A 13,362-nucleotide genomic window follows, 5' to 3' on the forward strand; every position below is an offset into this window, starting at 1 on the left:
GAGGCAATAAGGATTAAAAACTGGGTTATGGATTTACTATTAAGCACCAGCTCCTTCCTGCAAACCGGTGTCTCATTCTAAAACAATAAAACGTACGGTAATACTGAGATCTTACCGTCGCCCATCTCGTCGGAGTACGGGAGACTGAAGACTGCTTCGTCAATCATTCGGTTTGGGAGGTTGGTGTAAAACCTCCCGACCGTGGTCTCCAGGTTACTGAGCTGATTGAGGACCATCATACTCCCCTTGGTGACGGGGAGTGCGCTCCGGTCCGACACGCCGTACTTGGCCGAATTCTGCTCTGCGAGGTCGCGAAGGAACGCCAGCTCTTTCAAACCAGTTACTCCCTCTAATCGGGGGATGAGGATGAAAAACAGGTCAGGCCCGCTCTTCAGGAGGCGCTCTCAGATAATTTACTGACGCATTCACAACAGTTCATTGATATTTAAGCTAATCGCAACATGCAAATAAGCCCCTTCCTGTTATTCAACAGACACATCGTCATTCATCAACAGACGGGAGAAAAGAAGGTGAAGATAATCCAAATATATAAATAAAAATAACTGAAGCCCGAAACATTACTAAAAAATAAATGTATGTCAAAAATGGTTTTACCAGTTACTGAGCCCCGACAGTACTAGTTAAGGCGTTGCAGATTTACCGTTCATTACGGCGTATGTGAGGATCATGACCGAGTTGTTCAGCTGACCGTTCTCCTCGCTGATCACCCGCAGCGTCGATTTCTTATCTTCTTCTGACGAATCTTTTGAGGTTATTCCAGCGGACAGATAGATGATCACCATGTCAGTATCTGGGACAGACACAAAGGACAAAGGGTTGTTAGAAGCCAGATCTGATCGCGTTATAAACTAGATTTCCACAAACTGGGTACAGCTCCGAATCACGCCGGACTCAAACATAAGTTCATTCATTAAAAAGGAAAATTGCATTATTCATACGCGGAAATATTTTGTCAATCAGTATTTCGGACTCAACAGGGCCAGTGGGTTTCCAAACTGGGTGCCGCGGGGGCGTTACGGGCTGGTGGTCCATTACCGAATCAGATATTATATGTGAGGGAAAAAACCTGAGCTAGTGGCTGTCATTCATAAAATGTGGACAAATAGTAACACACCTGCCACAATTATTTCAATATATATATATATATATATATATATATATATATATGGTGCAGGGGGATGAAGTATTTGCAAGCGACCAAAGGTGTCCAATTAATAGTGTAAAAAACCAGGTGCTATAAAAACATAAAATTTAATTTCAGAAGACAAAGCACTAAAAAGGGGTAATATGTAAGATAATAAAAATTTTTAGATGCAGCCTAGTCAAAAAGTATTGTATAAAAAAGCAAGGGCAAAGCTAAAAAGATCAGAGACACATATGCCAAAATTCATTAAAAGGTACATAAAAACACGAAAAATAAGGTATAAAATACACAGGATAAAAGATAAAAAAGGGGGAGAGGTAGCTTAATTCAGAGGTTGAGGTAAAATCATAGTAGCAGCCAACGCGTTTCGTCCCTCATGGACTTGATGAAGTCCATGAGGGACGAAACGCGTTGGATGCTACTCTGATTTTAAATTTTATGTTTTTATAGCACCTGGTTTTTTACACTATTAATTCGACACCTTTGGTCGCTTGCAAATACCTCATCCCCCTGCACCATTTTCTAACTTTTAGGCATATATACCAGTGCCTATATATGTTTTTGAGGTTCTTAAGCTGACGCCCTAATAGTCTGGAGGGAGTGTCCACCAGGTTATGTTCTGGTAATTATTTCAGAACACATCTTTCCCAATACTGTCGTTTATACCTTAGATACTACATCTGTGGCGCTGCTAGCTTCTTCTGTACACATATATATATATATATACACATATATATATATATATATATATATAGGCCCTTGTGAACATTTAATGTGGGTGTGGTATGGAAGGTAGATAGTAATTAGGTCAACATGGTCTAGGTCGACAGGTCAAAAGGTCAACACAAGTTAATGTTTTTTTGGTGTTGTATTCTTCGTAGAGTGACCGGGAACCCCAATTAGTGCACCGTGTCCCCTCGCATGGCTCGCGCTTCGGGTCGGCACAGGTTACCGTTCCAATCATAGTCCACGTGGATCGTTAAGTATGAAAAGGTTAAAAAAAAAGAAAAAAAATCGTGGAAAACTCATGTCGACCTAGAACATGTCGACATAGAGACCCTGTCGGCCTAGAAACCCTGTTGACCTAGTTACTGTTGACCAATAGTGGTCGATCTAGATAGTGTCGACCTAGTTACTGTCGACCTAGAGACCGGATCCCATTTAATGTATGCGTTCATATAGGGAAAGTATTACTTAATCCGTATTTTAATTGACAAGTAAATAGCACACTGTACTTTCTGGGAACAACAAATGAAGACGAGGTGACTTTAAACACCAGTATAAGAGCTTGAAATACAACACACTAGAAACGGTGACAGGAGCTGATGAGTTTATGAAGTAAAATAAGACTGGAAGAGAAACGATGTTTATCCAAAAAAACACATCAATTACTGCAAGGGCTCATATACTGTCACAGGCTCTGCCAGAAACGCATTTTTCCTTAAGTGAAAACAGTTGAAAATGGAAAGGAAAGTTGGTGTGTGAATTAACGGGACCTGGCAGGATACTGAAAAATAGATTCTCAAAAGAACAATAGGAGCTTCGCGCTTACATCCGTTCTTACCCAGTAACACGACAGAATAGACACGCGGCTCTCAAAAACATAACTGTGGTTACATTTATAAGAATATACGTAATAAAAAAAAAAAATCCAATTGGAAAGCACAACGACATTTGCTGCGCTATACAAGAAACTGTTAATAAAGAAATATATACACAATACTGCCTGGGAAGACTGCAGGATCTCTGTGAGAGAAATACGCTTCCTGATACAAACCAAGCCTACTGACGAAGTCGAATGACGAAACGCGTATGGGCGTGGTCTGACGTTTTGGATTTGGAACTGAGAATGCTGGTTTGCACAGTGGGGTAAATCATATGCCGGTTATACGAGCGGTGGTTTGACCGCCTTTTATGGTACGGGTTTATACTTGTGACCGTTCTGGATTTTTAAAATAAAATTGCTGTACTTTTTTAATGCACTATTGGCGCTCCCTGCTTCTTTAATCTCTTGGCAGGACTACCACCCGTTCGGGATCGGGTAACATTGGGGAAGCGACAGCTGGAAGTCCCAGGAGTGCGCACTGACAAGTCTCCTCTACCAAATAATATTGGCTGTCAGTGAGTTTGAGGAACATTGTTTCTTGTCCATTCTTGGACTTGTAGTTCCACGGGACTTTTTATATATACATATATGTAAAAAAAAAGCTTTTACCTTGTTGTTTGCGCTCATACTGCTTGTTTATATATATATATATATATATATATACACACATATATATATATATATATATATACACACACACACACACACACACACACACACACACACATATACATACATACATACATACATATATAAATTTCCTGAAACGTTGCTAGAGCTGTCATCTTATTATCAGGTCGCGATATGAAAACTAGATGCCTTTTGTCCAGGGTTGCGGCATGTACACGAAACATAGGAGGCCTGGAGGTCCGACCTCCCTGGAGACACTCATACCTCAGTGAGATTAATCTTTTCTCTGTTTGCAGAAACTGACAAGTTTATGAACTACAAAAGAAGCCAATTAATGACGTGTTTGTGCTGAAGGTAAATGGGGAACACGAGCTGGCACAAAATGAAAGTGGAAGAGGGTTTATTATGTCCATATATTTTCTTCTGCAAAACTTTTAAATCGAGCTAAAAAACGCCGCTGCGGTATTATAAATAGTCGTCATTAGTAATAATCTCTGTGCAAGTATTAAAAGAAAATATTCCCTTAGCATGCAGTAATGGCAGAACCTTATTTTTTGTTTGCAAATGCATTTAAAGAGCGTCTGCCACATAGCGGAAGCCGCCATTTTCAGATGCAGCCACTGAGTCTATCAAAATGCGCAATGGCTGATGTGCATTTTTAAGGGGCAGACTAGATGGGCCAAGTGGTTCTGATCTGCCGTCAAATTCTATGTTTCTATGCATGTTATGGAGGTGATGTGCGACAGGAAGCGAGGCACTGAGCAGTTAGGCGCAGAAGGCCCAGAGCGGGACAAGAGGCGCCGGGGGAGGTCCAGAGCGGGCCAAGTGGCGCCGGGGGGAGGCCCAGAGCAAGGCAAGTGGCGCCGGGGGGAGGCCCAGAGCAAGGCAAGTGGCGCCGGTGGGGAGGCCCAGAGCGGGGTAAGTGGCGCCGGGGGAGGCCCAGAGCGGGCCAAGTGGCGCCGGGGGAGGCCCAGAGCGGGCCAAGTGGCGCCGGGGGAGGCCCAGAGCGGGCCAAGTGGCCCCGGGGGAGGCCCAGAGCGGGCCAAGTGGCCCCGGGGGAGGCCCAGAGCGGGCCAAGTGGCCCCGGGGGAGGCCCAGAGCGGGCCAAGTGGCGCCGGGGGAGGCCCAGAGCGGGCCAAGTGGCGCCGGGGGAGGCCCAGAGCGGGGCAAGTGGCGCGCGGGGGGGAGGCCCAGAGCGGGGCAAGGGGCGCCGGGGGGAGGCCCAGAGCGGGGCAAGGGGCGCCGGGGGGAGGCCCAGAGCGGGGCAAGGGGCGCCGGGGGGAGGCCCAGAGCGGGGCAAGGGGCGCCGGGGGGAGGCCCAGAGCGGGGCAAGGGGCGCCGGGGGGAGGCCCAGAGCGGGGCAAGGGGCGCCGGGGGGAGGCCCAGAGCGGGGCAACAGTCCCAGAAATCCGGTCCCACCATTCGCTTTCAATGGGATGCGACTTATGACTTGCCCTTGGGCGGACAGTTGCATCTCCAAGTGCTCTGCTCCATGTACAGTAAGGCTACAACACGTGCCCCACGAGAGACAGCCCCCACGCCTCCCCGTTATAACCAGAAACTGCAGCAGAATAATAGAAACTCTTACTTGGCTGGACCCTTGTGCCGTTACTCGTATTTCTGATCAGCTGGAACGCTTTCTGGAAGCCCAGGGCATGCTGGGTAGGACTATCTGAGGATTTCATGCTAGCCACGAAGCTGGCCATCTCTCGCTTGGTCTCACCGGTGGCCGGGGACAGGAACATCTTGTAGCACTGGTCCAGGGAGCAGGTTCTGACCACGTCGGCGACGGCCAGGACTGAAATCTGGACGAGACAGAAAAAGCATCTCAGTGTATCTTACAGCCTAACATTGTAAAAACATTTGTCTAATGTACGCTTATTGCTTTTCACACCCAATGTCCAGAGGAATATTCTTGGAGACTGTCTGTGTTATTTCTAGATCTTATTCGGAGCACAGATGCACGACGCTCCGCTGTGCGCTGCCAAATAGTGAAATCATCATTAAGTTTCTCTTTGCTATGTATTTAGCAAGGACCTCATTGGACCCTGCTCCCAAAATTAGTAAAACACATTTTCTATCTCCGCACATCGGCCACTCAATCACGCAAGACGCTTCTGCACATGATCCCATCAGCGTTCGGTATTCAGCATGAGCCAGAAGCTCTCCCGCTCATTATAAAGGGTCGCGGTAACTAACAAGGGACAAGTAGTTGTGCAAAGTTCTCCAGAGGCGGAGCAAAATGGAAATTAAATATAGGGCAAATTCGGCACATTTGTTTAATGTCTCATATTTTTTTAGTAAGCACGACACAAAGAAAATACACTACGTGATTGCATACAGTCCTATGCAGTTTTAGGCAGGTTATAGGTTTTTAGTATAAATCTATATTTAATGTAATAAGTTTTCCTATAGAGCAGACTTAAGTTGTCTGGTCCCCACCCCTGCTTGTGCCTATGGTGCTCACTGTCCACTGTGTTTTGACATAAGTAGCGGTGTTCTCGCTAATTATCCAAGAAGTCTTGCAACTAGATTACACCCTACATGGGTCACTGAATGACTGGAGCAGGAAGTATCGCCAGGTGAGACTGATGCGCAAGATTCTTGTGGAGACACAGTGGAACAACACACAAGTAAAATCCAGTGATGTGCGGTGGGGTGAGGCAGGTGAGGCAGAGCATTTCCTGTCATACTAACGTTTGTGCCAGAGTTTTGGCTGAATAAAGTATATGAAAAATACAAAGAATATGTTTGAAATATGTTATTTGCATTATTCTAACAATTTTTATAGCCAAAACTTTGGAGTAAAAAGTCTATGGCAGGTGAGGCAGTGCCTCACCTGCCTAACTTTTACACTTATCTCTGATTAAAACTAACCAAATTTCCAGGAGTTTATACTACTGCACCTGTGTATAATGCCCAGATGTACCCTTTGACTCATATATTGCTTGTAAATCTGGCTCTGGTGCTAGCCAGTGGCTCCTGACCCATTTACCTCACCGCACGTCCCTGGTAAAATCCCAATCAATTAAAAATAAATCTTTTTTTTTTTTTTTTTTTAAATGATCCGCAGATATGTATTTAAAAGCATCGACCATAGGGTTAAATTTACTATACACCACTGTCCAAAACTGCTGCAGTTTCGGCCGCTGGATTTAAAGGAGCAGCTACACTCAGTACAAATCTAGGCGTGTTTTATATTGAATAGATTTGCCCTTTTATAACAAAGAAACGAAGATGTGGCGGGTTGGAAAAGTGCTGCAAAGTAAGTTTAGGCCAAAGTACACTTTTACATAACTACGGGACCTATTTATAAGTGACCGGTCGTTATACAAAAAAACATATTAGCATCTTTTAAAAACATTGGGGGTCATTCCGAGTTGTTCGCTCGGTATTTTTCTTTGCATCGCAGCAATTTTCCGCTAACTGCGCATGCGCAATGTTCGCACTGCGACTGCGCCAAGTAAATTTGCTATGCAGTTAGGTATTTTACTCACGGCATTACAAGGTTTTTTCTTCGTTCTGGTGATCGTAGTGTGATTGACAGGAAGTGGGTGTTTCTGGGCGGAAACTGGCCGTTTTATGGGAGTGTTTGAAAAAAACGCTACCGTTTCTGGGAAAAACGCGGGAGTGGCTGGAGAAACGGAGGAGTGTCTGGGCGAACACTGGGTGTGTTTATGACGTCAAACCAGGAACGACAAGCATTGAACTGATCGCAGATGCCGAGTAAGTTTGAAGCTACTCAGAAACTGCTAAGAAGTGTCTATTCGCAATTTTGCTAATCTTTCGTTCGCAATTTTGATAAGCTAAGATTCACTCCCAGTAGGCGGCGGCTTAGCGTGTGCAAAGCTGCTAAAAGCAGCTTGCGAGCGAACAACTCGGAATGACCACCTGTGTACTATCCAGAAAGAGAGGAGGGCACCTGTGATGACACCTTTCATTTTTCTTCCAAAACGCAGGCAATTCAACTTAGCATGTCCTTTTACACAAAGTATATTGTGGTGAGTGATGGAGATTCTTCAAAACGGCTCATTAAAATCTTCATTCCTCTCTCCCACAACCTAATTTCTCCCCGAATTTCCCGGGTGTAGAGACGCTCTAGGCTGTTTATACATTGATCGCAGTTCTCTGGAAATATTCCGGCCAGCACAATGCGGCTCAGACAAGGGGTTTATCGATCGAGACCTCTGAAATATCCCCAGAGGTCTGTACACAAATTCTACAGCACTAGAATGTCTGAGAAATTCACAAGGATAGCAGGCGGTTAGAAAGGGGATGGCGGGATAAGGTAGGTTATTAACTTTTAAGCAAAAAAGTCTGTTTGACATGGTTAGGGTAAAGGGTCTGACGCATCCCCCACGTCTAGCAAACCGCCCCCATGCAGCGCAGCCTGTCCATAACTACAATGCGGCTCTGCTGCACAGCTACCGTACGGGGCAGTGGGCAAGGCGCATTACCGGCAATAAAAACCAGGGTGGGAAAGAAAAGGAAGAAGAAATAGGAGAGATCGTCACCTTATCGTGCTCATCGATGGAGTTCAGGAAAACCTGTGCCGCGTCTTTGGCGATCTGTAGCTGCGTCTCCGTGATCGACGACCCGTGGTCCAAGATGACAACAATGTGCTTCGACTGCGGTCTTACCGTGGACACATATATGGGTCTAGGAAAATAAAGGTGAACGTTCAATATACTGTCCTCTCACGTGAGAAAGAAACTAGCAATAACGACAAAAAAGAAACTGGTGCAAACAAAAACATGTACGTGACTACATGGTCATTTATGTGTCATGTTTTATCGTATGTTCCAGCACTATAAATGGGGGTCATCCGGGTACTTAGAAACACAATAAATAAGAATACTACTTATTGAAAGAAATAAAGACATGGCAGCTCACAGCGAGACTTTACTGCACAGACATGTGATCAGGGGCTGGCGGGCGACTTCTAGCCTGGGAGGCTATTCTACCTGCCCTCTCGGCATATCTCCCTGACTGTCCTTTCCATAGCAGTCTCGTAACTCATCCATAGCTCTCTCTTACTGCCAAGCTCCTTCCATATAACACTGAGCCCCTCACAGCACAGTCTGACCTCACAGCACTCACTGTCCCTCTCTCTCACTGACCCCTTCCCTCACAGCTCACACACTGACCCCTAACAGCACTCACTATCCCTCTCACTCACTGACCCCTTCCCTCACAGCTCACTCACTGCCCCCCCCCCCACAACACACACTGACCCCTAACAGCACTCACTGATCCCTTCCCTCACAGCTCACTCACTGCCCCCCCCCCACAACACACACTGACCCCTCACAACACGCACTGTCCCTCTCTCTCACTGACTGCTTCCCTCACAGCTCACTCGCTGACCCCCCCACAACACACACTGACCCCTAACAGCACTCACTGTCCCTCTCTCTCACTGCCCCCTTCTTCCCTCACAGCTCACTCGCTGCCCCCCCCTCACAGCACTCACTGTCCCTCTCTCTCACTGCCCCCTTCTTCCCTCACAGCTCACTCACTGCCCCCCCTCACAGCACTCACTGTCCCCTTCTTCCCTCACAGCTCACTCACTGTCCCCCCTCACAGCACTCACTGTCTCCTTCTTCCCTCACAGCTCACTCACTGCCCCCCCTCACAGCACTCACTGTCTCCTTCTTCCCTCACAGCTCACTCACTGCCCCCCCTCACAGCACTCACTGTCCCCTTCTTCCCTCACAGCTCACTCACTGCCCCCCCTCAAAGCACTCACTGTCCCCTTCTTCCCTCACAGCTCACTCACTGCCCCCCCTCACATCACTCACTGTCCCCTTCTTCCTCACAGCTCACTCACTGCCCCCCCTCACAGCACTCACTGTCCCCTTCTTCCCTCACAGCTCACTCACTGCCCCCCCTCACAGCACTCACTGTCCCTCTCTCACTGCCCCCGTCTTCCCTCACAGCTCACTCACTGCCCCCCCTCACAGCACTCACTGTCCCCTTCTTCCCTCACAGCTCACTCACTGCCCCCCCTCACAGCACTCACTGTCCCCTTCTTCCCTCACAGCTCACTCACTGCCCCCCCTCACAGCACTCACTGCCCCTTCTTCCCTCACAGCTCACTCACTGCCCCCCCTCACAGCACTCACTGTCCCTCTCTCTCACTGACCGCTTCCCTCACAGCTCACTTGCTACCCCCCCATAGCACACACTGACCCCTAACAGCACTCACTGACCCCTTCCCTCACACCTCACTCACTGCCCCCCACAGCACACACTTACCCCTAACAGCACTCACTGTCCATGTCAGAATTCAGCTCACCCACTGCCCCCCACAGCACACACTGACCGCCTCACTAAACCCCTTCACAGCACTCACTGTCCGCCTCGCAGAACCCACCTACCCCCTTCAAAGTCCACCCCACACCATTCCCCTCTCCTTCACTATCCATCTCCCAGCACCCCCAGCTCCTTCAAAAATCTCCCTATAGCACCCCCAGCACTTTCAATGTTCACCTCACAGCACTCCCACTGGACTTTCACTTCCATTCCACCCTACCTGGCCCCTTTCAATGTCCACCTCTCCCCCCCCCCCCCCCCTTTGGTGTCCACTGCTCACAGTAATTCCCCCTTACAGTGTCCACCTCTCACCCCCCCTCAGTGTTCACCTTTCCCAGCACCCCCCCTTCAGTGTCCATCTCTCATCCCCTACTCAAGGTCCACCTCTCACAACTCCCCCCTTCAGTGTCTACCTCTCACAGCACTCCCCCTGCAGTGTCCACCTCTCACCCCCTCCCCCAGTGTCCACCTCTCACAGCTCCTACCTGCAGTGTCCACCTCTCACAGCTCCTACCTGCAGTGTCCACCTCTCACAGCCCCCTTCAATGCACACCTCCCACAGCATCCACCCCCTGCAGTGTCCACCTCTCAAAGTCCCCCCTCCCCTCTTTCTCTTTCAGTGTCCACCTCTCACAGCTCTGTGGCCATCATCTCGGCACAACAAGTAAAAGCGGTTTAGAATTTGGCCATTACTCGCGTTATGCAACAGCCATTTGTAGCAACAATATATCCCACGAGTGCTGAAACAAGGGGCACCTAAATGCCCGTGCCTCACTCTACAGAGGTACCTCGCCTGAGAGTCATGTATCCAGCTCAGACATCATGCAACCACAGCGCACACATCCCAAGTGCAGAAACCACACAGACAGAGACCGCTTATCTCCTACTGTGAGTGACCTTGACGTTAGCGAGCAGCGCTGGAGCCTTCTCCAATAATTCTGACAGCTGAAATTTGGAAACTTATCCCCCCCAAAAAAAGTAAAAGTCCCCGTCTTGGACATATAATCCGGTGAGGAAGGAGGATGAGTGAAATGAACAGGATACAGACTCCATTTACTCCTGACACGCTGCCAGTCGCACCTCCTGGTATGTAGAGAGCCAGGGGACTGCGTACTAACAGGGAACAGCAGCAAGACATCTTCATCAAGCATGTTTGGCCACTTGCGTCCGGGGGTGTTTGTGCCAAATAATTTCAATGATTGCTCTATAAGCCTCTTGGACAATGTGCTGGGAATTCCCCATCGCTGTGAGTTTTGGAGGAGAGGATAGAGAGACGGAGCTCAGGCAAATTAACGATCTGCGGCTCCAACGCCCATTGTGCAAACTGTAGTCTGGCCTCGCTCAGGCTCCAGCCTCTGCGAGAGGCTCATTCTAGCATTCAAGAAGGGACCGGGGCGTTTAAGACCAATCCCGATGCTTGGCTATATAAGCAGGCTGTCAAACGATCGCTCGGGTGTAGGCTACACAATAACTCGTGAGATCAGGGACAGATTAAGGTTTGTGGGGACCCATACAGAGAAAAAATAAGAATTTACTTACCGATAATTCTATTTCTCGGAGTCCGTAGTGGATGCTGGGGTTCCTGAAAGGACCATGGGGGATAGCGGCTCCGCAGGAGACAGGGCACAAAAAGTAAAGCTTTATGATCAGGTGGTGTGTACTGGCTCCTCCCCCTATGACCCTCCTCCAAGCCTCAGTTAGGATACTGTGCCCGGACGAGCGTACACAATAAGGAAGGATTTATGAATCCCGGGTAAGACTCATACCAGCCACACCAATCACACCGTACAACCTGTGATCTAAACCCAGTTAACAGTATGATAACAGAGGAGCCTCTGAAAGATGGCTCCCTACAACAATAACCCGATTTAGGTAACAATAACTATGTACAATTATTGCAGATAATCCGCACTTGGGATGGGCGCCCAGCATCCACTACGGACTCCGAGAAATAGAATTATCGGTAAGTAAATTCTTATTTTCTCTATCGTCCTAGTGGATGCTGGGGTTCCTGAAAGGACCATGGGGATTATACCAAAGCTCCCAAACGGGCGGGAGAGTGCGGATGACTCTGCAGCACCGAATGAGAGAACTCCAGGTCCTCCTTAGCCAGGGTATCAAATTTGTAGAATTTTACAAACGTGTTCTCCCCCGACCACGTAGCCGCTCGGCAGAGTTGTAATGCCGAGACCCCTCGGGCAGCCGCCCAAGAAGAACCCACCTTCCTTGTGGAGTGGGCATTTACCGATTTTGGCTGTGGCAGGCCTGCCACAGAATGTGCAAGCTGAATCGTACTACAAATCCAGCGCGCAATAGTCTGCTTAGACGCAGGAGCGCCCAACTTGTTGGGAGCATATAGTATAAACAGTGAGTCAGATTTCCTGACTCCAGCTGTCCTTGAAATGTATATTTTTAAAGCTCTGACAACGCCCAACAACTTGGAGTCCTCCAAGTCGCTTGTAGCCGCAGGCACTACAATAGGCTGGTTCAGATGAAATGCTGACACCACCTTAGGGAGAAAATGTGGACGAGTCCGCAGTTCTGCCCTGTCCGAATGGAAAATCAGATATGGGCTTTTGTAAAATAAAGCTGCCAGTTCTGACACTCTCCTGGCCGAAGCCAGGGCTAGTAGCATGGTCACTTTCCATGTGAGATATTTCTTCTGGAAGAAAATCGACAGGGCCGAAATTTGAACCTTAATAGATCCCAATTTGAGACCCATAGACAATCCTGATTGCAGGAAATGTAGGAATCGACCCAGTTGAAATTCCTCCGTCGGAGCACTCCGATCCTCGCACCACGCAACATATTTTCGCCAAAAGCGGTGATAATGTTGCGCGGTTACTTCCTTCCTTGCTTTAATCAAGGTAGGAATGACTTCTTCCGGAATGCCTTTTCCCTTTAGGATCCGGCGTTCAACCGCCATGCCGTCAAACGCAGCCGCGGTAAGTCTTGAAATAGACAGGGACCCTGCTGAAGCAGGTCCCTTCTCAGAGGTAGAGGCCACGGATCCTCCGTGATCATCTCTTGAAGTTCCGGGTACCAAGTCCTTCTTGGCCAATCCGGAGCCACTAGTATCGTTCTTACGCCTCTTTGCCGTATAATTCTCAATACTTTTGGTATGAGAGGCAGAGGAGGAAACACATACACCGACTGGTACACCCAAGGCGTTACCAGCGCGTCCACAGCTATTGCCTGCGGATCTCTTGACCTGGCACAATACCTGTCCAGTTTTTTGTTGAGGCGAGACGCCATCATGTCCACCATTGGTCTTTCCCAACGGGTTACAAGCATGTGGAAAACTTCTGGATGAAGTCCCCACTCTCCCGGGTGAAGGTCGTGTCTGCTGAGGAAGTCTGCTTCCCAGTTGTCCACTCCCGGGATGAACACTGCTGACAGTGCTATCACATGATTCTCCGCCCAGCGAAGAATCCTTGCAGCTTCTGCCATTGCACTCCTGCTTCTTGTGCCGCCCTGTCTGTTTACATGGGCGACTGCCGTGATGTTGTCCGACTGGATCAACACCGGTTTTCCTTGAAGCAGAGGTTCTGCCTGGCTTAGAGCATTGTAGATTGCTCTTAGTTCCAGAATGTTTATGTGAAGAGACGTTTCCAGGCTCGACCACACGCCCTGGAAGTTTCTTCCT

General features: G+C 48.3%; 1 protein-coding gene across 1 annotated transcript in view; it reads right to left on the minus strand.

Annotated features, from left to right (window-relative positions):
• Nucleotides 1–13,362, minus strand: part of CACHD1 (cache domain containing 1) — a 66,897-nt gene that overhangs the window by 25,060 nt on the left and 28,475 nt on the right. The window contains exons 4-7 of the mRNA XM_063939176.1: nt 7,916–8,060; nt 4,990–5,206; nt 662–811; nt 116–349 (exon numbers count right to left, since the gene is read on the minus strand). Of these exons, the coding sequence (XP_063795246.1) occupies nt 116–349; nt 662–811; nt 4,990–5,206; nt 7,916–8,060 (746 nt within the window). The remainder of the gene's footprint in view (nt 1–115; nt 350–661; nt 812–4,989; nt 5,207–7,915; nt 8,061–13,362) is intronic.

The sequence above is a fragment of the Pseudophryne corroboree genome, chromosome 9, assembly GCF_028390025.1.
Source record: "Pseudophryne corroboree isolate aPseCor3 chromosome 9, aPseCor3.hap2, whole genome shotgun sequence".
NCBI lineage: Eukaryota > Metazoa > Chordata > Amphibia > Anura > Myobatrachidae > Pseudophryne > Pseudophryne corroboree.